Source organism: Erithacus rubecula (genome assembly GCF_903797595.1).
Source record: "Erithacus rubecula genome assembly, chromosome: 17".
NCBI classification, from domain to species: Eukaryota; Metazoa; Chordata; class Aves; order Passeriformes; family Muscicapidae; genus Erithacus; species Erithacus rubecula.
This window is the reverse complement of record NC_136669.1, coordinates 6,130,382-6,150,371: the sequence shown is the minus strand read 5'-3', so window position 1 is coordinate 6,150,371 and position 19,990 is coordinate 6,130,382. Positions and strand designations below refer to the sequence as shown.

Sequence of the window (19,990 nt, the reverse complement as noted above, 5' to 3'; positions counted from 1 at the left end):
TGAAAGCATGGAGAGGCTTTCTGTGGGTGCCAAAAATCCAAGAGCCTTGCCAAAATCTCTGGGAGCACTCAGGCTCCAGGAGGATCCTGTGCCTGTGATGATTCCCTGGGAGTCTGCAGGCCCAAGGACAGTGGCTCAGACAAGGAGGTGCAGGCAGAAGAAGCCATGCCAGCAGCACTGGGAAGGTGCAGAAGAAAAGAAGAGGTCTCCTAAGAGCTGCCCATGGCTGGGGGGTGACCACCTGGCTGCTTCTGGTCCCTTCTTCACAGCTCATGGGGGTCTGTGTGCTCCCTGCCTTCCCACCCGGCTGGATTTGGGTGCTGAGTGCATCCCCATTTCCCTGTGTGCTCCTGTGCTGGGAGCAGGGGAGTGCCCAGGGATTGAGGGCTGGAGACTCAAATCCAGGCAGCTGCTCCATCCATCTGGATCCACAGCTGGCTCTGGCCTCCAGGAGGAGGGATGGTGCACACAGAGCTGTGCTTGGGGACAGCAGGGTCGTGTCCTGCACTGGCAGTGACACCCCAGGTGCTGCCAGAGCCGGTCCCACAGCTCCACGTTTGCCAGAGCACTGGTGATGCCACAGACCCCCCAAAACTCACACCTGAGCACTGGCTCACCCCAAACCCGTGTGGATCAGTTCAAATCCCACTGCTGATCCCAAGATCCGTGTGGATAAATGTCAGAAAGGTCCACCCAGCTGCCTCTTGCCCAGCCCTGCAGTGACATCCACAGCTCTTGCATCAGCACTAATGACCCGCGGTTGGGCTCAGAGCAGGTTTGTTTGTTTTTTTTTAAAGACTCCTTCTTGTCTGTGTTGAAAGACTTGAAAGGTGGTGAATCTGCGACGTCTCTGGGGAAGGTAATTGCTCTCCCCATTAAAAACCTGTAATTTATTTTCCATTTGAACTCTTCCACCTTCAGTGTGCGGCTCTGCTCGAGGCACCCGTGCAGCCACAGATCCCAACCCCTCCAGCTCCTTCCCTCTGGCAGTGATTTCCCTCTGCTGATGGCTTTGAGGAAGTTTTTCCAGTCCTCAAATTTATCCCAAATGCTCTGCAAAGCTGGGAGCTGGCTGTGGCACAGCAGCTGTGATCTCACCAGTGCTGTCAGCAGTTGCCATCCCTCCAACCCCTTCTTTGGATCTTTACAGATCATGCTAAGAATTCCAGCTGGAAAATGGCACTTGGAATCTCCTTTTTTCACTTGTTCAACAGCACCTCTCACATCCTGTCCAGCTCTTCTGCCTGCAGCCCAGCTCGGGTGTTGGTGGGAGCATCCTTGCCCTGGGATGTGCCAAGTCCAGGAGGGATTGATTCCTCAGTGACTCAGAGAGGAATTCATCACAGAATCACGGAGTATCCTGAGCTCTAAGGGTCACACAAGGAGCACTCAGGCCCCAAAATCCCAGCTATGCCTGGGAGTGCTGTCCAAACACTCCTGGAGCTGTGGCAGCCTTGGGGCTGTGACCATTCCCTGGGGAGCCTGTTCAGTGCCCCAGCACCGTGTAGGGGAAGAACCTTCCCTAATGTCCAGTCTAACCCTGACACAGCTCCAGCCCTTCCCTCCATTCCCCATTTTCCAGCCGGACCCACCGGTGCCACCCGTGGCGTGCAGAACGCACGGAAGATGTGGCGATTTGACCATCCTTAGCTGGCAGGTGGCTCGAAGAGCAGCACAGGGAGATGCTCCGCGCCCCAACCCCGCGGGGCCACCCCAGCGACGGGGACACGGCGGCCACCTCTCTCGGGGAGCAGCGCCGCCCGCCCGCCTCACTTCACCCTCACAGCCGCGCCCGAGAACCGCAAAGCCGTTTCCGCGCGCGCGCCTTAGCCACGCCCCCCGCGCGGCGCTGGCCAATGGCGGCGCGGGGGCGGGCCCGGCGGGCGGCTGCCGGCGGCGCCGCGGCGGGCGGGATCGCGGGCTCCGCTCGGGCCGGGCCCGCCGGGCTCGCACTGCGCCATGTCCCTGCCCAGAGGTACGAGCGGGCTGCGGGGAAGGGGCGGCCGCGGCCGGGGGGGGGAACCGCTGGGGAACCTCGAGGGAACCGCGGGGGAACGGCGGGGCCGGGGCTGTTGCCCGATCAGCCGGGTGTGGGCTCCCCGCTGCTTCCTCTGCGCGGGCCCCGGAGGTTCCGCAGCTCGCTGGGGCCGCGATACGGGGGCTGCAGAGCCCGTGGTGGGGATGTGCAGAGGGGACGGGGCGAAGCTGCGTGTGGCGTGGGGAGAGCGTTAAAAACAGGCGAGGTTTGTTTGCTGCTGCTGCAGCCTTGAGTTTCCTCTCCTGGGGAATCCTCGGGCTCGGAGCCGCGGGTGAGCGGAGCCCTCGCCGGGTGGGAAGGGCCGGGCTGGGATTGCGAGTGTCGCCTCGTGTCGCCTCGTGTCGCCTCGTGTCGCCTCGTGTCGCCTCGTGTCGCCTCGTGTCGCCTCGTGTCGGTGTTCGGGCCCGGCCCGGCCCGGTGCCGGCGGCTCCTCGCTGTTTCCCCGCTGTCGCCAGCCGCAGAACGTGACCGTGTGTCACCGGTGTTATTTATGGAGCACGGCCGTGACTCAGGTGAGCTGTCCCCACGGCAAGGTGAGCCCCAGCCGGCAGGTATCGGCCGGGCTGCATGGGGACAGGGAAGTGGCTTTGCCGTGTCCCGGTGTTCCCGGGCGGAGGAGGGACGCGGTGCCTCCCGTATCAGCGGAATAGAATCTGAGGGGTTTTCCCTGTGCGGGAGTGATGCGCTGGAAACTCGAAGTCAGGAGCCATGTGAGCAGATGAACGCACCTCTCGTGACTTTTTTCTCTCCCTTCCCCCCCGCTTTTAAATGATCCGTGTCTTATCCGGAGGGAATGTGGACCTGAGTTTCCTGTTTGCTGTGTAAGCAGGGGGTGAATCAGCAGCGATTTACGGAGCTGCTGAGCGGAGCTGCTGACTCACAGGTAGCAGCACATGCCTCCAGCCATCCAGCCTTGGAAGGGATCATCCAGACTTCTTAAAAGCTTGGGACATCCGAGCCCAGCCCTTTCCTCGGCTGCCTGTGCCGGCCCGGCGGATGTGTGGATGGAGGGACGAGGTGAGCCTGGACCAGGGACCACTTGTGCCCTGCAGGAGATGAAGCCTGAGCTGGGCCTGGAGGATTTTGGGGGTAGCAGTGTGGCTGACAGCGAGAGGTGATGCGTGGAGAACACCTGGGATTTCCTTGGAGGAGGTTTGGAGCTGCTGTGTGTCTGCAGGTTTCTGTTGGTTGTGACAAGCTGGTTCATTCGTGAGGTTTAAACCCTGGTGTCCTGTGCTGGAGGTGTCACACGAGTGCTGAGAGCAACCAGTCTCTGCTGGCACTGTCTGAGCTCCTTGGCTTCCATCAGCACGAGGATGTGTGTGTAGCACATCTGCCTTCTCTCATCTGCCTCTCCTTGGCTTGCACCTGCCTCCAAGTGGGTTTTTCCAGGGATGCTTGCAGGTCTGTGTGTGTGCACCTGCTGCTCATGGCACCTACTTGCCTCTCTTTCAGGCGGCCTGAATTTAAGCTAAATTTCTCTAGTTTTCCTTAGGGAATTTCAGCAAGCAATCTTAGGTTTCCATTGCTAGTTCTCTTTGGGTTTCTGTTCAACACAGAGGCTGCTGTGTTGAAGCTCTTGGTTGGCTCTTTCCGTGACAGATGCCTTCCAAAACTCACCTGCCGTCACTTTGGCTTAGTCACAGGGTTGTCTCCTGCCTCGGGAGGTTTTTGGGATGTGTGGCTGGCTGTGACACTGGTGATAGGAATGGTGCTGGGCCAGGGCTTTGCTCTGCACTAAACATAGCTTGGGAGATAAACACCTTCTGGGGATTGTGTGGAGCTTAGGGAGGATTTCAGCTTTCTTTCTTCCTCTTCCCATTGCTCCTGTCTGCTTGATCCAAGTTATCTCGCAGGATCTCGTATGTGGGAGAACATCTCTTGTGTTATCTTGCACTGTTGAGGCTGATGTTTACTCATGTATGCAAAAACTCCCTGTTTTCTCAGGTCACCCAAGTTCCCTTGAGCTGTGTCTCATGGCATGGGGTGGCACTGCAGGAGAGAATTGGGAACAAAGCTCTGGAGCTGTCCCTGTGTCCTCCTGGCAGAGCTTTGCAAGGGACACAGCCTCTGGCTGCAGCTTGCAGCACCTGGCTGGGCCTGGGTGTGATTTTCCATGTTTTTCAGTGAATGGATGCTGTTGTATCCCAAGAGAGGATGAAGCCTCGGGGAATTTTCAGCCTTTGTGTGGATGCAGAAACAGGGTGGAGGGTGCAGGGTCTGAGGCTCTGGGGATACAAATCCTGTCTGTTGCTTTTTTCCTGGGCCTCAAGGTGTATCTTCTGCCTGCCCTGCATATGGAAATCTCTGTGCCCATCACTGGGGCTTTTGGCTGTGACTTGAGTGGCCCCTGATGCCTGGAGGGACAGACAGGAGTGTGACAGTGGGGAAACAGTTGTTCCCCAAAATTTTGTAGTTTGCTGGTAAAAGCAGCTGCAGGGAGGGAGGGAGGGAGGGTGAGTGCATGGGTGGGATCTGGAGGGAGAAGATCTGCTTGTCCTGTCCTGGCTCACTCTGCACTGATGCCTGAGTACTTCAGAAGCAAGTGTTTTTCCTTAGCAGGGAGATCTTCCTTTGGGAATAGAGGTGCTGTTGGGGAGAGGGATCAGGATCTGTCTGGAGCCAGGCTGTGCCTCTGGGGAGACAGCTCTCCTTGGCCACAGAGGCTTGGAAAAATCAGCAGTGAGAAATGCCAGGAGCTGGGGATGAACTGGTGCTTGTTCTTGTGGCACATCTATTCTGGGTGTGTAAATAAGTGGTGGGGACGTGTCCCTGCCATGCCCTGGCTGTGCCCTCCGTGGGAGCACAGCACTGTTATGCAATTCAGTCTGTGAATCCAGCACTGTCTCCTCTGCCATTCACACTTTTCCAGCTGCCATCCCCAAAAAAAGGCAGCTTTGCCAAAAATACACGTGTGGGTCATGACCTGCTGAAGCAGGACTTTGGCTTTGGGCTCCTGTCGTGTCCAGGCAGAGCAGCCACCAGCCTGGTGTTCCCAGTGGTTGGAGGGGTGGCAGCTCTGATCCCGAGGTACCATTATTTAATTCTAGTTGAAGCATCATGGAACTCAAATCCAATTAATTCTAACGATCTGGAGGAAACATGGCACTTTGCTCCTGCCTTCCTCCTCTGATGGCATAACAGTAGGTGCCTGGAAAATATCATGCTGGACCTGATAAATATTTAGCTGTGCCTCAGCAATCCATTTCCCTCTCTGGAGGGATGCTTCCCTGCTTTTCTTTTAGTGGATAATGAATCTCAGTGAAGGCTGATCCCTCTGTTTTCCAGCTCTGAGCTGTGGTCCAGGGCTGAGCTGGACTTTGTTTTCCCCTGTTGTTTGCAAAAGTTGTTGTTGCTGGAGGAAACTCATCTGTGCTTTGTAGAGGCTCCCTCTGGGAGCAGCTTTCTGGTACTGGTGATTTTGTGGCCCAAAATGACGTGGGGCTCTGTGGGTTTTTGGATGGAAGATGTTTTTTACTTGTGTTGGTTAATAAGGCACTGGCAGTTTGCTGGGGAGAGAGCTGGGAGAGGAACTTGTGTTGGCTGGGGAGGTGATTTTACTCTATCAACAAAAAGTTTGGGGTTTTACTGGCGTGACTCAGGATGGCTTGTGGGTACATATGGAGCTGAATCTACCCACTGCTCTTGCTGACAAACCTCAGTAGCACAGGTCAAGTGTTAGTCAGGGATTTGGAGTGGGGGAAAGGGCAGAGAGGATTTTTTTTTTTTTATGATGGAAACTGGAAGTTTCTGTTGGTTTTTTCCACCTGGGAGATATTCCATCTCCTCACAGGCTGTTATCTGTGCAGGGGCAGTGCTGCAGTGGTGCTGTGGCAGCATTGTGAGTGCCAATGTTCTTGTCCCAAGGAACATTGGAATTACTGGCCACAGCTGCAGCGATCTCAGATGTCACAGTGCTGCCTTGTGGCCTCAGTTTGCTGTGAATCTGAGTCTGCTCCCTTTTTTTGGAGCTGGGACAGGGCTCCCTGTGTGCTCCTTTCTCCTGCAGCCATTTCTCTGCCCAGCTAAAGGCTGGAGCAGAGGTGCTGCTTGTGTGGAGTGTGGTGGGTTATAGTGTGGCCAAGGGGGAGAGCAGAATTTGGGGTAGGGCAGGAAAAAAATCATTGCCTTATGCTGTGGACCTGCAGTGGGGTGAGGATGAGGATGGGCTGGACCCTCTCCAGCACCCACTGATCTGCAGCAGCCTCCATCCTCTTGCCTGCACTGTGCCCAGGGAGGGGCACTGCTGAGTTGATCTGTCCTGTGCTCTAAGCCTTAACTTCAGCATTTCAATAGAAATTATTTTTAAAAACTTTTTTCAAAAGATAAATTTCCACTGAAAAACATGAGTGTAAGAGTCAGGATGAGGAGGAGATAACACTTACCAGAAGTTGTTTGTGGAACATCCACCCTTCCTCCCCCCTCACCACCACCATCAAAGACAAATCTGGGTTTGGAAAGGAAGAAACCTCCAGAGTGCTCAATACAAGTAATTTCCCATCAGAGGCTGCAGACCTTAGCTGTGGTTTGGCACTGGCATCAGCCAAGCTGCTTGTGTGTGATGGGGCTCTCTGGGAATGGCTTGGACCCTTTTCTTCCCTGGGATTTGCCTGCTGAGCACCAAGTGCCCCTTGTCACCAGCGTTCTCCCCTGCTGTGATAGTGCCTCTTAGGAAATGTAAAAGCAGCTTTTAATTCTTATATTTCATTCTTAAAGATCTTGGAAGTTTCTCAGGTGCATAAATCCCTGCAGCTGGGATGGGGTCCTGCCAGCACTTCTTTGGTGATGCCATGAGCCACATCCTCCCTCAGCATCCATGGGTGCTGGGTGTGGATGGGAGCAGCGTGCAGGACAGAGGGACAGGAGGGGATAAGCTGTCCTGCAGGGCCTGGCAGGTGACAGTCATGTGTCTGACAGATCACAAACACGCAGGGCTGGTTGCCTGGATGGACTGGGGGTGGTTTAGGGGAGGATGACGGGGTTATCTAGGGTGTGTCAGCTTGTCTGGGCTTGCAGGCCAGTTAGAAACTGCTTTGTGGTGTGTGTGTGTGTGTATGAATTCCCTGCTGGCTGGGGTCTCGTGGGGATGGCTGATGCAGCAGCCTGGCTGTGCTGCAGTGGGCTGGGTGCTGTGGATGTCTTCACTGGGGTGTGTTAACAGCACTTTGGAGATGGCAGCATCCTGACCCTGCTGGCTGGAGGGCGTTTGGCACAGCTGGAGCAGATGTTCCCTCTTGCTGCACTCATCCCTCCCTGCAGGACTTTCCTGTTCGTGTGGTGAAGGGCAAACACGCTGCACGATGGAGTTTTCTGCTGTAGCACGAAGATCTCGGTTTACTTGGTGTGGGAGTGGGAAAGTTGAGGCTTGAGAGGGAGATGATGAAGCAGCAAAGTGTGCAGCCCTTGGGATGGCCCCTCTGAATCAGCCCTGAGCGTTCCAGGCATGGCTGCAGGGGTGTGTTGTGCTGCAGACACCAGGATGTCTTTGCAGCTTGTCACTGAAAATGACGTGGCTGCTGTGCTGAGGGCCAGATGTGCTCACAGTCAGGGCTTTTGAGGAAAGCTGCTCTGCATAGTTCAGAATCCCCTGCTGCTCTGCACCGCTTGGTTTCTCTCCTGACCTGCTGCCAAGTTGCTCCCCTGCCAAAGCTGAGGTGATCTCGTGCTGATACGTGGCTTTGGCTGCTCTTTGTCATCTTCCAGACACCTCTGAAAGGTGCTCGGGGGTAGGTGACAGGCCCAGCCCCACGTGCCTGTTTGTAAAACCCCCAGAAAACCCCTGAGACAGCTTTGTGTGTGTGCACGTGTGCTCAGCTGACTTGTGAGGTTTCCCTGGTCTCCAGATCCTCACCTGTTTCACCCGTGGTGCTGACTGCCACCCCTGTGATGGTCAGGAACAAAAAAAACAACTATGTAATTATGCAGAAAGATGAATGAAGGTGCTGGTGGGAGTGATGCTGCTGGACCTGACCAACCCCTGTGCCAAACTCTGTCTCTCTTTGGCAGCACCCCTTTTCCTTAAGTCTGGAAGCAGCTCCACACTGCTTTAAGGCTGGTACAACAAGGGATGTGGTGGGTGTTTTAGATGATCAGCTTGTACAGCTCCCTGTGTTCACTCTCTGTTAGCATCTGCAGCCCTTTTTCCCCAGGTTTTTGATTGATCCCTGTAATTGTTTGGCTGTGAACATCATCCTTGAGCATCGGAGGTGAGCACCAGCCAGGACCAGGGTTGTCCTCAGAGCCCAGGACACCTGCAGGGCTGTGCTGTGCTGGGGCTGCCTCTTGTGCTCTGCACATGCTGCTTTCTTACCCAAGAGCAGCTTTTTGCAGGTATTAATTACACCTGTCCCTGCCTGGTTTTTTGAAGGGTGGTGAGAGTGAAGCGGGGGCTGGAGGAGGTGCCTCCAGAAATAACCAAGCAGAAATTGTGGGTGAATTCCTAATTCTTATCAGCCTTGTGTGTGCTGTGCTAAGGTGCTTGTAAACCACTCAGCTTTTCCTCCAGCAGCTCTCCTGTAGGTGTGATTTCTTTGTGTACATTCCAGGTAGCTGCAAGAGTTTACTCTTAATTTTGGATGCACAAAGGATTTTGTGTTGGGTAACTGTGGGTTTCCCCATGGGGGTTTACAGCCTCAGCTCAGTGAAGAAAAGCATGTTAGCATCCCAGGGACAGGAGCCAGGGTGTGTTTCCCTTGATCTCAGACAGGTTTGATGTTTCACACATCTCCTTCCAGCTCCTCTCCACATGTCACCCTGCAGAGACAGCTCCACTCCTTTCCCCAAAACACGGATGTGAGGCTTGCTCTTCTGGGAGAAAGGGGATTCTTAAAAACTGATTTTCTCCTACTCAAATGGAAATGGTTCCTGGAAGCCCTGAATGTGCCCCAGGACAGCTGCAGGCTGAGCTGCACTGAGTCACTGGGAGCTCTTGAGCCGGGATGTGAGCCGGATGCGTCGGGACCAGCCCAGCTGGGGAGACCTCTGCCTTCCTGGGATGGACAGGCAGCTCTTTAATCTGCCTTTACCAGGAAAAACCCACAACTCTCACTTCCCTGAACACTGGAAAAAGTGCAGTGTGACAGGTGGATATGAGAGAGTGACAGGAGGGGGAAGAAGATCAGTGCCACCCAGGCTGTGCCCTTCCTGCCAGGGCCACGTGGGACCACGGTGGCAAAAACCCCTGAGCTGTGGGCACCTTTCCTGTGGAGCCCCTGCTTTTCCTCATCATGAATCAAAGCTGCCCTGTGGGTACTGGGCTAATCCACCAGAAAATAAGTGTTTTACTCACACAGAGTTGGTACAGCCTGTGGAGAGGAGACACTGCAGGGTGATGCTGGGCAGTGCTGGTGGTCCAGCTTTAACTGGGAGGCTTTTTTTAAGCTTTGCAGCAGGGACTGTGAGGGAACAAAGAAGTGTTCACAGGTGATTTCTCATGGACCAGCTGGACATGGAATTTATTTTGGGAGTATGGACGTAGTCTGTCCTGTAGGGCAGAGGAACAGTGATGGGAGGGAGAGCAGGACATGCATGGTGTGGTTAATGCCAGGAAAAGAGGATGCAGGTCCAGCTTGTTGGGGCTGAGCTCTCTCTTTGTGTCTCCTGCCTGCTTCCCTGTAGCAGAGAAAGGATGGCACTGAATATGCACCAAAAAGAGCAGGAATTTGTGTGGGACAGCAGGAAATGTAGGGAACTGTACTGCAGCACTTGCCTGCTGCTTTCTCTGTAAGCTGCTGGAACAGCACCTTGCTCCAAAGGAAATAATCCAAGATTTTATCTGCTCCTGCACCCCAGAGATGTGGAACTGGCTCAGTGCTGGAGCTGAGATGTTTCCTCTGAAGGAGCACAGGCTTTGTCCACCCAAGCTGTGGTGGCACCCTGGGAGTGGGGGAGCATTCCAGGCCCTGGGGAATAATGTCACTGTGAACCCTCTGAGCAGCTGCTTGGCCTGTTCCCAGTGCAGATGCTGCTCTTGAAAGTCCAGCCTGAAGCCTGTGGGCCAGGGAAGCACCTGGGCCAGTCTCTTGTTTCTGCCCCTCTCCCATAATAGGCAGCTGTGAACATGAAGGGTTTTTTCCCCCCATAAATTCCATTTTCATAGCAGGTGCCTGCTCTCTTACATCATTTGCAGAGATGACATCACTCTATCCCTGCCCAAAGCACATCAGAGGGAGGATGGTAGAAATTCTTTCTTTTCCTTTTTTTTAAATTTTTTTTATTTTTAATAAGCAGAGAGGGGAATACTTTGCTCTCTTGATAAGTTTACAAGGACACCTGGAAATACTTGAATGATGCCAGTTTGGATAGAAGAAGTGTCTATTGACACTGGAGTTGAGTTACTGCTGACAATTACAAAGTCAAACTATTCCCTTTCCCACTGTGCCTCCTGTCAAGCTGATCTATTCCAAGGACAGTTTGAGCTTTCTCTCCCATCAGGAATCTGTCACTAGCCAGTCACATCAATTCCAAACAGATTTTATTTTTTCATAGCTTAGCCTACAGAGTGAGAAATCAAAGGAGGGAGTGATGCTGGTACCTGCTGGCAAGGAGATGGGCACAGGTGATGATGCTTCTGCCTCTTTCTTTTTTTCTATTTTTTCTATTTTTTTCTATTTTTTTTTTCCCTGGTGTGTTCTTTGCTTGTTTCTAAGCATTGTCTCCTTTGCTTCCCCCTGATAATCCCAGGGCATCAGGGCTGGGATTCCTTCCAGACTTTTGACTCATGGCAAAACTGAGCTTTGAAGGGGTGCAGCCTCAGCCACTGCTTTTTTTTGGGGGAAAATCCAGTTGGAGCAAAGGATGCAGAAGAGGTGGTGTCCATGCCAGAGGATGCTCTGCCTGCAGCCCAGCTCTGAACAGGTGCCCCTGTGACTGTCACCACCTTTGCACAGGGGTTTTGCACAAGCTCTGCTGCAAAGCACCACAACATGTACATGGCATGTCCTGTAATGTCACTGAGTGTCAGCCAAAGGGGTTTTTCAGCTTCCTGAGGGACTCTGGGCTCTGCTCACGTGTGGGTTCTTAGCTGGTGCCCGTGTGTTCCACTGTCAGGGGGCTGGGTGAGAGCAGGCTGACACATGGGGACAAAACCAAACGTTTTTTCCAGCCCTCAAGGTTGTGCAGGTAACCTAAAAATCCAGCTGGAATGTGGCTGGGTGGTGACATCCTCCCGGGGCTGCCCCTGTTATCTGGCCCCTGCAGGAGCCCGGGTGTGGCTGCCAGCCCCAGAGCTGGCCCTGCCAGTGCCTCTGGCTGTCAGAGACTGTGGCTGAAGTGCCCATCCCCAAATTCCTCACTGGGCACCGGGACATCACATCCTTCTCCCGTGTAGTGTCACCCAGAGCTGGTGGCACTGTGGGTGTGACATCCTGCGAGTCCTGTGGTGCAGTGATTGATTGTCCCCAAGCATGGAGGGTCTCATCCGAGGGGATGGGAAAGGTAACACTGTTCTCTTTCCAGCTGGGTTCAGTTCAAAGGCTTTGTTTCAAAACAGTTTCCAGGGCTTTCCCATGGGATGGTGCTGGAAAGGGGAGCACAGCCCAGACTGGGGCAGTGCCTTCCTCTCAGAGCAGAGCTGCCATTCCTGGAGGGATGTGGGGGGCATCAGGCAGTGTGGGGCACCAGCTGGTGCATGGGCTTGTGTCTGGTCAGAGGGAATGAAATATTCCATGAAAATCACACTGTCCCTGTGGTTAGACAGCAGCTATTCTTACAGGACAGGTGAAGTCATTAATTTTGTGGTCTGTCCCAAACACACCTATGAAAAGCTCCTTTCCAACCCCAAATGGGACATTTCTGCTGCTCATGGCAGAGCTGCTCATCCCCTTCTCCACTCCCTGGCTGTGATGGTGACCCAGCCCTAACTGAGTGGCCTCGGGAGGGGCTGTGTGTCCACAGGGAAGGGTGGGGAGAGGGGCCCGGTGCTGGCAGGGCACTGTTTGAGCTCATTGCTGTTTTTCAGGGTGTGCTCTTCCCCTTATTGAAGCAGCCCCCTGGCAGGAGGCTGCTGGGAGGGATGGGAACCATCCTTGTCCCTGGCTCTGCCCTGCCATACTGACCCTGTGTAAGTGCCTGAATTCTCCCCAGAATTTGCTCTCCCAGCATCCCTCACCTGTTATGGGGTGACATCCCTCGTGGGGAGGGTGAAACATCTGATGTTTTTGTTCCCCTGGGTTTACCTGTGCCCTATAAAGGACTGGATAATTAATGGCAGATGGTGCATGTCTATCCAGGCCTGGCTATTCCTACTGCACCAGCAAACCTTTGAAAGAATTCCCAATCATGAGACTTGAAAAGATGGTTTGGTTTGTTTTTGTTTCTTCTTCTTCTTCTTCTTTTTTTTTTTTTTTTTTTTTTTTTTTTTTTTTACTTGTTTGTTTATTGTTAAGATGCTTTTGAGATGTCAGGAAGCTCCACTTTACACCACCCTTGGTCCTCGGGCGCTGAAACCCAACAGGTTTAATTCAAAGAAAATTTTGTTTCCCATCCCACCTGCTGGGTTAGGGACTTTCTGCTCCAAAGCAGCTCTGACTCTGTGGTTGTCTGTAAAGATCCCTGGAGTGTCTGTGTCTGGGTGAGAGGGAATTAGCTGTTAATGGAGTTGGTGATGGGAGGGCAGCACAGCTCTGCTCTGGCTGCTGGTGGCTCTCAGTGCCATCTGCAAGAGCAGCTCCTGCGTCAGCATCCTTTATGTGCTGATGATCTGTGCCTGAAACTATACTCTGGGAGTGGAAATGAGCCTGAGAAAATACCTTCCGCAGTCCTTCTGGGGCTTACATAAACACTATTTAAAATTAGAGCCACTCATTATGTTGGTATGTGCGTTTACCTTGACCTCTGACTTTTCAGCCTGCAAATGTGCCTGGTCCAGCACAGCCCAGAGTTGGGAGAGAGCTCAGGAGCAAAGCACTGGTAGATTTTCTATAATTAGTTTAAGGTAAAGAATCTGGTACAGTATCTCCCCTCCAGGCTGACAGGGAAATCGAAAACAAAACTGCAGCCTGTCAGAGCTGAGCCTGGCTTTGATCAGGAACATCAGCGTTGGCTTCTGCTGGAGTGGTTTTGAGGGAAAGGGGAAGAGCAGCAGTACTTGGCCACGGCGTTTCTTGCACGTGCTTGCAGAGAAATGAATGCTTTTATTTTCCCACTCTCCCCTGCTATTTCCCACCCAAGTGCACGCAGCAATTTATATTTTGCTCCCAGAGATGCCATCTCGCTTGCCACCCTGGAATAGCTGCTGAGCTCCGTGCTGGCATTGTCACTGAGCAATATTTCTTACTATTTGTTGTGGTAATAGTTGTTAGCAGCAGAGCAATTAACGCGTCACCTGCAGCACAGCGAAATGTGACCTCTTTGCATCCGAAGGGCCCAAACAGCAGAACCCGGGGGTTATCCTGGGGGTTATCCTGGGGGTTCTCCCGGGGGTTCTCCCGGGGTTGTCCCGGGGTTGTCCCGGAGCAGGGGTCGCTGCGGTGGGATGCCTGGTGTGGAATACCGTGTTGGTGGGAAGGGATGCCGTGTCCCAGCGGGATGCTCGTGGCCATCCAGCGCTTCTGCAGCTCCCGGAGCTGGAGCTGGCTCCCCACCAGTTTCCTGTTGACGTCACCTGCTATTTCTCTGCTGCACTTTTTACAACTGTTGAGCTTTCAAGGGTAATCGGAGCCGAGCCCGGCCAACCTCGGCAGCTGCCGATGAGAGAACGCGGCTCTACCTTCCCCAATTCCCCCCTCTTTCCTTCAGTGCTGCTCCCAGCCTTGGGGAACCTTTGGGGACACCCATCCGGGAGGGCTCTGTGAAACCAGCGGGTGCTTCAGGCCATGCATTCCCACTGAAAAAAAAAAAAAAAAAAATCATCGGCGCTTGCAAGAAGTGCCGTGCTCTGGATCCTGCGGGATTTTTTTTTTTTCTTTCCCTCCCTCCTGCAGCCCGCCCCCATCCCTCTCTCTTCTGCCAGGCGTGCCGGCTCTGCTCTTCATTTCTGGGAAACCATGGACAAGAAGCAAGGTAGATGTTGCAATTTCCACAACACGTGGTGGGGGAGAGCAAAGGGCTGCTTTTTTGCTGCTAAAAAGGGGCTGTGTAACTTTTTGGGGTCAATCCACGCGGTTTTGTTTCTCCTGGCTGGGGAAGGGGCTCGGTCTTTGCAGCTGGGGATTAATTTTTAAAGCGCTGGAAAAGTTGCATGATTCACGGGGTTAAAACTCTGGGATCTTAATTGAAAAAAAAAAAAAGAAAAAGAATCAAATCCAGCATGTCTGAAGGAAAATATGCAGAGGGTAAAGCTGGCTGCTGGCTCCGGTTGGAGTCGCATTCCTGGGACGCAGGGTTTTCCAGCAGCTCTTTGTGGCTGTCCCCTGCCTGTTGCATGGGAAAGGTGGGTGGGTGCCCCGCAGTCGGCAGCTCTGATTCAGCACAGCCTGAGACGCTGTTTTGGGGCTGCAAGGGGCTTTTTTGCAGCGTGGTTTTTTCCTGCTGCCCGCTGGCAGTTTTGCAGAAGTGAGGAGCCCCTGTGCAGCGGGACCTCGGGCTGATGTGATGAGTGATGGCTCTCAGCAGGTTCACAGCCCTTTTTCCACTTCCACAGAGAGCTTTTTCCACTCCCAGCAGTGGAAAACAGCACAAAGTGTGCCTATGAGAAGCTGGCTCTCATGACCAAGTACCCAAATTCCCCTCTCTGCTCTGCACTCTGCCTCCAGTTTATTTCCTTTTTTTGTTTGTTTGTTTGTTTTGTTTTGTTCTTCCTCGATGCTTTTTTATTCCAGCTCTTTCTTTGCAGCAGGGCTGGGATCCACCCTCCAGCCTTCTGCCCTATTGCATGGCAATTGGCTCTCCTAATTGACTCTCCTCCTTGGATGGAGGAGAACCGGGATGCATCCCAAGCCTTTCCCCCAGCACTAACAAAGCAGCTCAGCTCTCAGAGCAGCCTCCCGTGCCCAGGACTTCACCTGGGGCTGCAACCAGAGCCCCGGGCAGGCACTGGTGAGGTTTAATTTCAAAGGTCGACTCGGGCAAATAGTTTTATTTGCAGTTCTTTAGATTGTCCTGTTCATTTCTCTCCGCCCACGCCAGCAGAGTGGGAAGGAAGAACCTCCCGTGGAGAGGTGCAGCTTAATAGGATGAAGTTGGTGGTGGCAAAAATGAGGATTCCGGTGTTGAATTAGGCAGTTCCAGGAAATGTCTGGTGGTTCTTAACTGGCGGTGGTTTATAGCATGAGAAAAAATCTCGTTGGGTTTTTTTTTTTTTTTTCTTTAGGAGGAAATGGTTCCTTTCTTAGCATAAAGGATGCAGTTACGTGCCTGCAGCATCACGTGGGTTGCAATTTCATCCGTACCAGGAACTTCTGTCAGCTAATTTTCCTCTGCCCTGGGTGCAGGGCACTGTGCCGTGTGTGTCTGTGGCTGGCAGCCCTTTCCTGTGCCCTGCCATCCCGTGGGTTTGGGGCTGGCAGCAGAGCCCTGCAGCTCCCAGGGATAACCAGGATGTGTCCCCACCTTGCCTTGAACTGCTGCTGCCTTTTTGCCTTTGCAGAGGGATCTCTGGAGGGGGACTTGTGCTTGCAGACACCTCTCTTGCAAGAGCCCAGTGTGCTGGGGAATTGGAGTGTTTCCAGGATTTTTTGGGTGACATAAGCAGTTGTGCACATTCTAGCAATTCCTCCTGCACCGACCCTCCCGGGATCCCAAATGTGGGAGGGATTGTGCTGAGTCCCAAGTGTAGGAGAGGCAGTGCCAGGGACTCTCCAGTGGGAAGGAGCTGACAGCAGCTGCCTGCGGGGGCTGGAGGCAAAAGCTGCCCTGCCACTGAAGGGCTTGAATTGCAGGGTCATGTCATGCCTATCCCACTGCTTTTCTGCTTCTCTCTTTTTTTATTTAATTCCCTGGTTTTTCCTACACTCTCATTCATCATGAACAGGGCATGGGCTCTCCTTGGGGGAGAGGCACTGGTGCCACAAGCAGTGCAAGAAGTTTGCAGGAAACAGTAGTTCAGGCCAGCCTTTGGGAGCTGGAAATCTCATGTCAAATTTTAGGAGAGCTGTCACACATGAATCCAACCTCTGCCTCAGCTCTCTAGCTGCAGGGCTGCATCCTGGGTGATTTTATTCTGCAGGCATAGGCTGAGCTGGGTTTTCTGCTCTTCATAGGTGGCCCAGGCAGAGCCTGGGAGTGGTGGTGTAATACTTGTGGTTTAATAAGTGCTTTTTCACGTTGGAGCTAGGAAATGCTTTTTGGGGCTAAGCAGGACAGGCTGGGAAGGGGATGGTTGCTGTCTCCAACTCTGGGAAGTCAAGATGGTAGTTTGGGAGTAGAGGGAAGTGTGCAGGCTGCCTGTGACAGCAGAGTTCATGGCCAGTGCACGTCAAAAGACTCCAGTGCAGAGCAGGGGGTTTGGAACAGGGAATCTCTGTGTCCCTTGCTGCCCTGATACCCGTGCTGCAAATCCTGCCTGCAAGCTTGGGCTCCACTGTGGCTCCCAGCTCCCTGCAGCCAGAAGAGCTGAGGAAGGGCTGAGGCCATCCTGCAGGAGCCTGGCCTCGGTGCCCATGGACTCTGCTGTGCCCTGTGAGTCACAGCCGTGGTGCCAGGGGAGCTGTGGTGGCACAGAAGGCGCTTTGTGCCTGCTCTGCAGGGTTACTATGGCAATTGGGGAGAGGGAGAGCAAACAGATGGAGCAGAATCCCAGCCAGCATGGGGGGATTTTGTGTAGAGGTCTGGCTGCTAACTGCTGTGTGTGGAGCAGAGACCAGCCTGAGTTCTGGAGCAGGTCCTGGGGGTGAAATGCTCAGCACAGAGCTAAATCCATCCCCTGGGACAGGATGGTGCCCACAGCAAGCTCCCCTTGAGTGCAGGAGGACTCAGGGGACCCCAGTTCCTTGAATTCTGTTCTTGGCCTCCCACACTGAGTAGTGAGAGGCTGGCATTTCTGAAGGGGAGGCATTTCTGAACCCACAGACAACATCTTCCCTTTGCTCCGTTTTGCATTTGCTGCCGTCGTTACTCAGCTGGGTATTTACACAGTGCCAGCAGTGGGTGTGTGGGGCTGCTCATAGAACCCCCTCCTGCCCTGCTGGGTGGGTGATGGGGAAGGGAAACCCTGCAGGCTCACACATTAGAACTTGTGATTGCTCTGGCATGGTTCAGGTGGTTTCCATCCAAGTGGGATCAGTTTGGGGTGGAGTGGCTCCTTGTCTGGTTTCGCTGAGCTGGAAGTTCACATCATGGAAACTGTGCTGCTTTGGAGCTTGTGGCTCAGCTCTGATGCAGGAAAAGTGGCAGATAAGGTGGGGGTGTGGACTGATCTGTGCAGATCTCTTCAGCAAGGAGGGATGCTGCTGGGCCTGCAGCTGGGACCTTGGCAGTATGCTGCAGACCAGCTTTATTGCACAGCCTCAGTGAGGTTTGCATTTGGGGAAGGACAAGGCAGGAGAAGTGAGTCCCAGGCACCTGCTTTGTCTTGGAGCTGGCAGGGCACAGGGATGGGGGCTGTCAGTGCTGGGGACATGTTGGGCTGTTCTCCCTTCTGTCCTGCTGCAGCTGCAGGAGCTCTTGCACAGTGCTGCATCTCCTGCTGGAATCCCAGCTCCTCGCTCTCCCCTCCCTTCCCTGGCAGCCTTTGGAGTGCTGGACTTTGTCCACACGCCTGCACCCAGCAGCCAGGCAGGTAGGAGCTGTTCTGAAAGGCTGTCCAAGGCCACGCTGAGCTGTCTGCTCCCAGCCCCATGCCTGCAGCACACCTTGATGTTCCTGCTTTCCAGTGGATCTTCCAGTTCTGTGCAGCCAGAGCACCCTGAGCTGCAAAGTGTAGCTGCTCCTTTGTCTCTCCTGGAGGGATCAGGACCTTGGTGCTCTCAGCTGCTGCACTTTCAGCCCCTTGGGGTCAGTTTATTTTCCAGGGAGCTGGGATGGAATTTTCACGTGCAGGTTTCTGTCCTGCCTGAGCCCCATTTCCCTCTGCAGCAGTGGGTGTTGTTATCTCAGGGCTGTTTGGAGTTGGGAGGAGGGGGACAAGAGCATCCTCTTGCCACTCACTCCTGGTGCCTCAGCCTGTGCAAGCCCAGACTTGTCAGGGGTTCACTGCTGCCTGGCAGTCAGCTCATGTCTGTTTTTTCCCTGTTTTCCATTTGTTGTGGATGGGGTGTCCCCTTTCCTGCTGGGACTAACCCCTTGCATTTGCAGGATGTCTTGTTCCTTTGCCCTCCATGGCAGATCCAACTCTGGCTCTTCCCAGGAAGGCCAGGCTGAGCTGGGGCCCTGGGGGTCAAGGAGCCTTTGGACAGGGAACGTTTTTTGGGAGCCCTGCACATCACTAATGGCGTGGGGACCTCTTGTGGCTGGAGAAACGGGGATGGGGCCAGGCTTGGCTGTGTTCCCAAAGCCCAGCTGCCTCCCTCTCCTGGTTCCATGAGCCATGGGAGGCACAGGGCTGCTCTCTGCTTTGGCTGGAGCATGAAGGCTGAGCTGGTTTTTTCTCTTTCAGATTCCAAAGGATCCTTGGAGCCACACAAACCAGGTGAGTACCCAGCAGAAATTGCAGCTTTCACTCCAAAAAGAGTTTTAAATCCCAAAGAGAGGGGACTGTTAATGGCCATAAAGGGTAAAGAGCCCTTCTGGGTTATAGTGCTTGGCTGCAAGACTTGGAAAATGGTCTGTTAATGCACCCTTGGCTATTTCTATGTAGCAATGTTCAACAGTGTCATTGAAACCCACTTGTGCTCTGGCTCTTGCCTGAAATTTTGGGCAAGTGGTCACTGTGACCTTCTTGGCATTTTGCTGACCATGGTGAGGGGTCCAAGCCCTGCATTCCCTGCCTGGTGGCTGCTGGGAAGAGGATACTTGAAGGAAAAAACCAAAAATCCATTTGCTCATGTGTACATCTTCTCTTTCAGTGAAAGGGAAGAAGAAAAGGGATCTGAGGATAACATGTGTCCCCATCAAACCACCTGTTGCCAACACAACGTAAGTATCTCTGCTGCCAGAAGAGATTGTGCAGAGCTGGATTTGGCACTTCCTTGAGAGGGATGGCCTGTGAAGACCTCCCAAAATCAGCATAGTTATTCTTTTCTCTTAAGCTGTGGGTGATGAGAAGGAATTGCACATGTGTTGCAGACACATGCACAGCGTGTGTCTCTCTGGGAGGTGCCTGTTTGATAGGAAATATCCTAAAGGCAGAGACTCAGAATCCTCTGGGGAGCTTTCCTCAGTCTTTCTGCCAATGCCAAAGGGCAAAGATGTGGCAGAGAGAGTGAATGTGCCTGAGGGAAGAATTTTAGTGCAGGGGAAGAGTTGGTGGTAGCTGGACCATGACAGAAGCCAAGGGCACAAAGGTTGGGGAGTGTTTTACATGACCTGAGTATCAGGTTTAGTTTGAGTTGTTTGCAGCTCCTTACCCTGCTAAAAGCAGGACACAGACATCTTGCACTGTTGTGCTGTTTGGTACCAGGACCAGTGCCCAGCAGTACCTCAGGGCACTGGAATTTCTCCCTGCCCTGTTTGCTTTGAGCTGCTGATGCTTGTTATGCCATGGGGGAGAGCCCTGGGTAGCAGTGCTTGGTTTGACAAAGAGCAGATGGATAAAATTCCACTTCCATGGTGCTCTTCCAAAACATTTTGGGCTGCATTGCCACTGCTGAGCCTTGTTTGCTCCAGAAACCTGTTCCAGAGAACTCTCCCAGCTCCAGGATAGCAGTGAAGTCCCCAAAAGAGAAATACATTGCTGAAAACAGGAGAAAGGAGAGGCAGGGGAGCTCCCCCAGTGATGCTGTGCAGCCTGCACATCCCTGCCCTGCATGTGACAACCACCTCCTTCCCCCATGGGCACATTTGTCTCTGCTCCTGCCAGAATTTGAATTTCCCCTGTGGAAGGCCTCATGCTGGAGTCTTCAGGGCTTTGCATGCCCAGAGGCTGGTGCAAGCTGTCCACAGCTCCTTTTCTCCCTGCTTTTCAAGCTGCAGTGCAAA

General features: G+C 53.6%; 1 protein-coding gene across 3 annotated transcripts in view; it reads left to right on the top strand.

Annotated features, from left to right (window-relative positions):
* The first annotated feature begins 1,853 nt into the window (after nucleotides 1-1,853).
* Nucleotides 1,854-19,990, top strand: part of MAP2K3 (mitogen-activated protein kinase kinase 3) — a 29,309-nt gene continuing 11,172 nt past the window's right edge. Inside the window, exons 1-4 of one of the 3 annotated variants that reach the window (XM_079320673.1) lie at nucleotides 1,913-1,975; nucleotides 2,868-3,055; nucleotides 18,510-18,542; nucleotides 18,919-18,988. In XM_079320673.1, coding sequence (XP_079176799.1) covers nucleotides 2,932-3,055; nucleotides 18,510-18,542; nucleotides 18,919-18,988 — 227 coding nt within the window. In that variant the 5' untranslated portion in view covers nucleotides 1,913-1,975; nucleotides 2,868-2,931. Of the gene's footprint in view, nucleotides 1,976-2,867; nucleotides 3,056-13,660; nucleotides 14,039-18,509; nucleotides 18,543-18,918; nucleotides 18,989-19,990 lie in introns of those variants that run through there. The other 2 variants (XM_079320674.1, XM_079320675.1) reach the window with 2 other exon arrangements.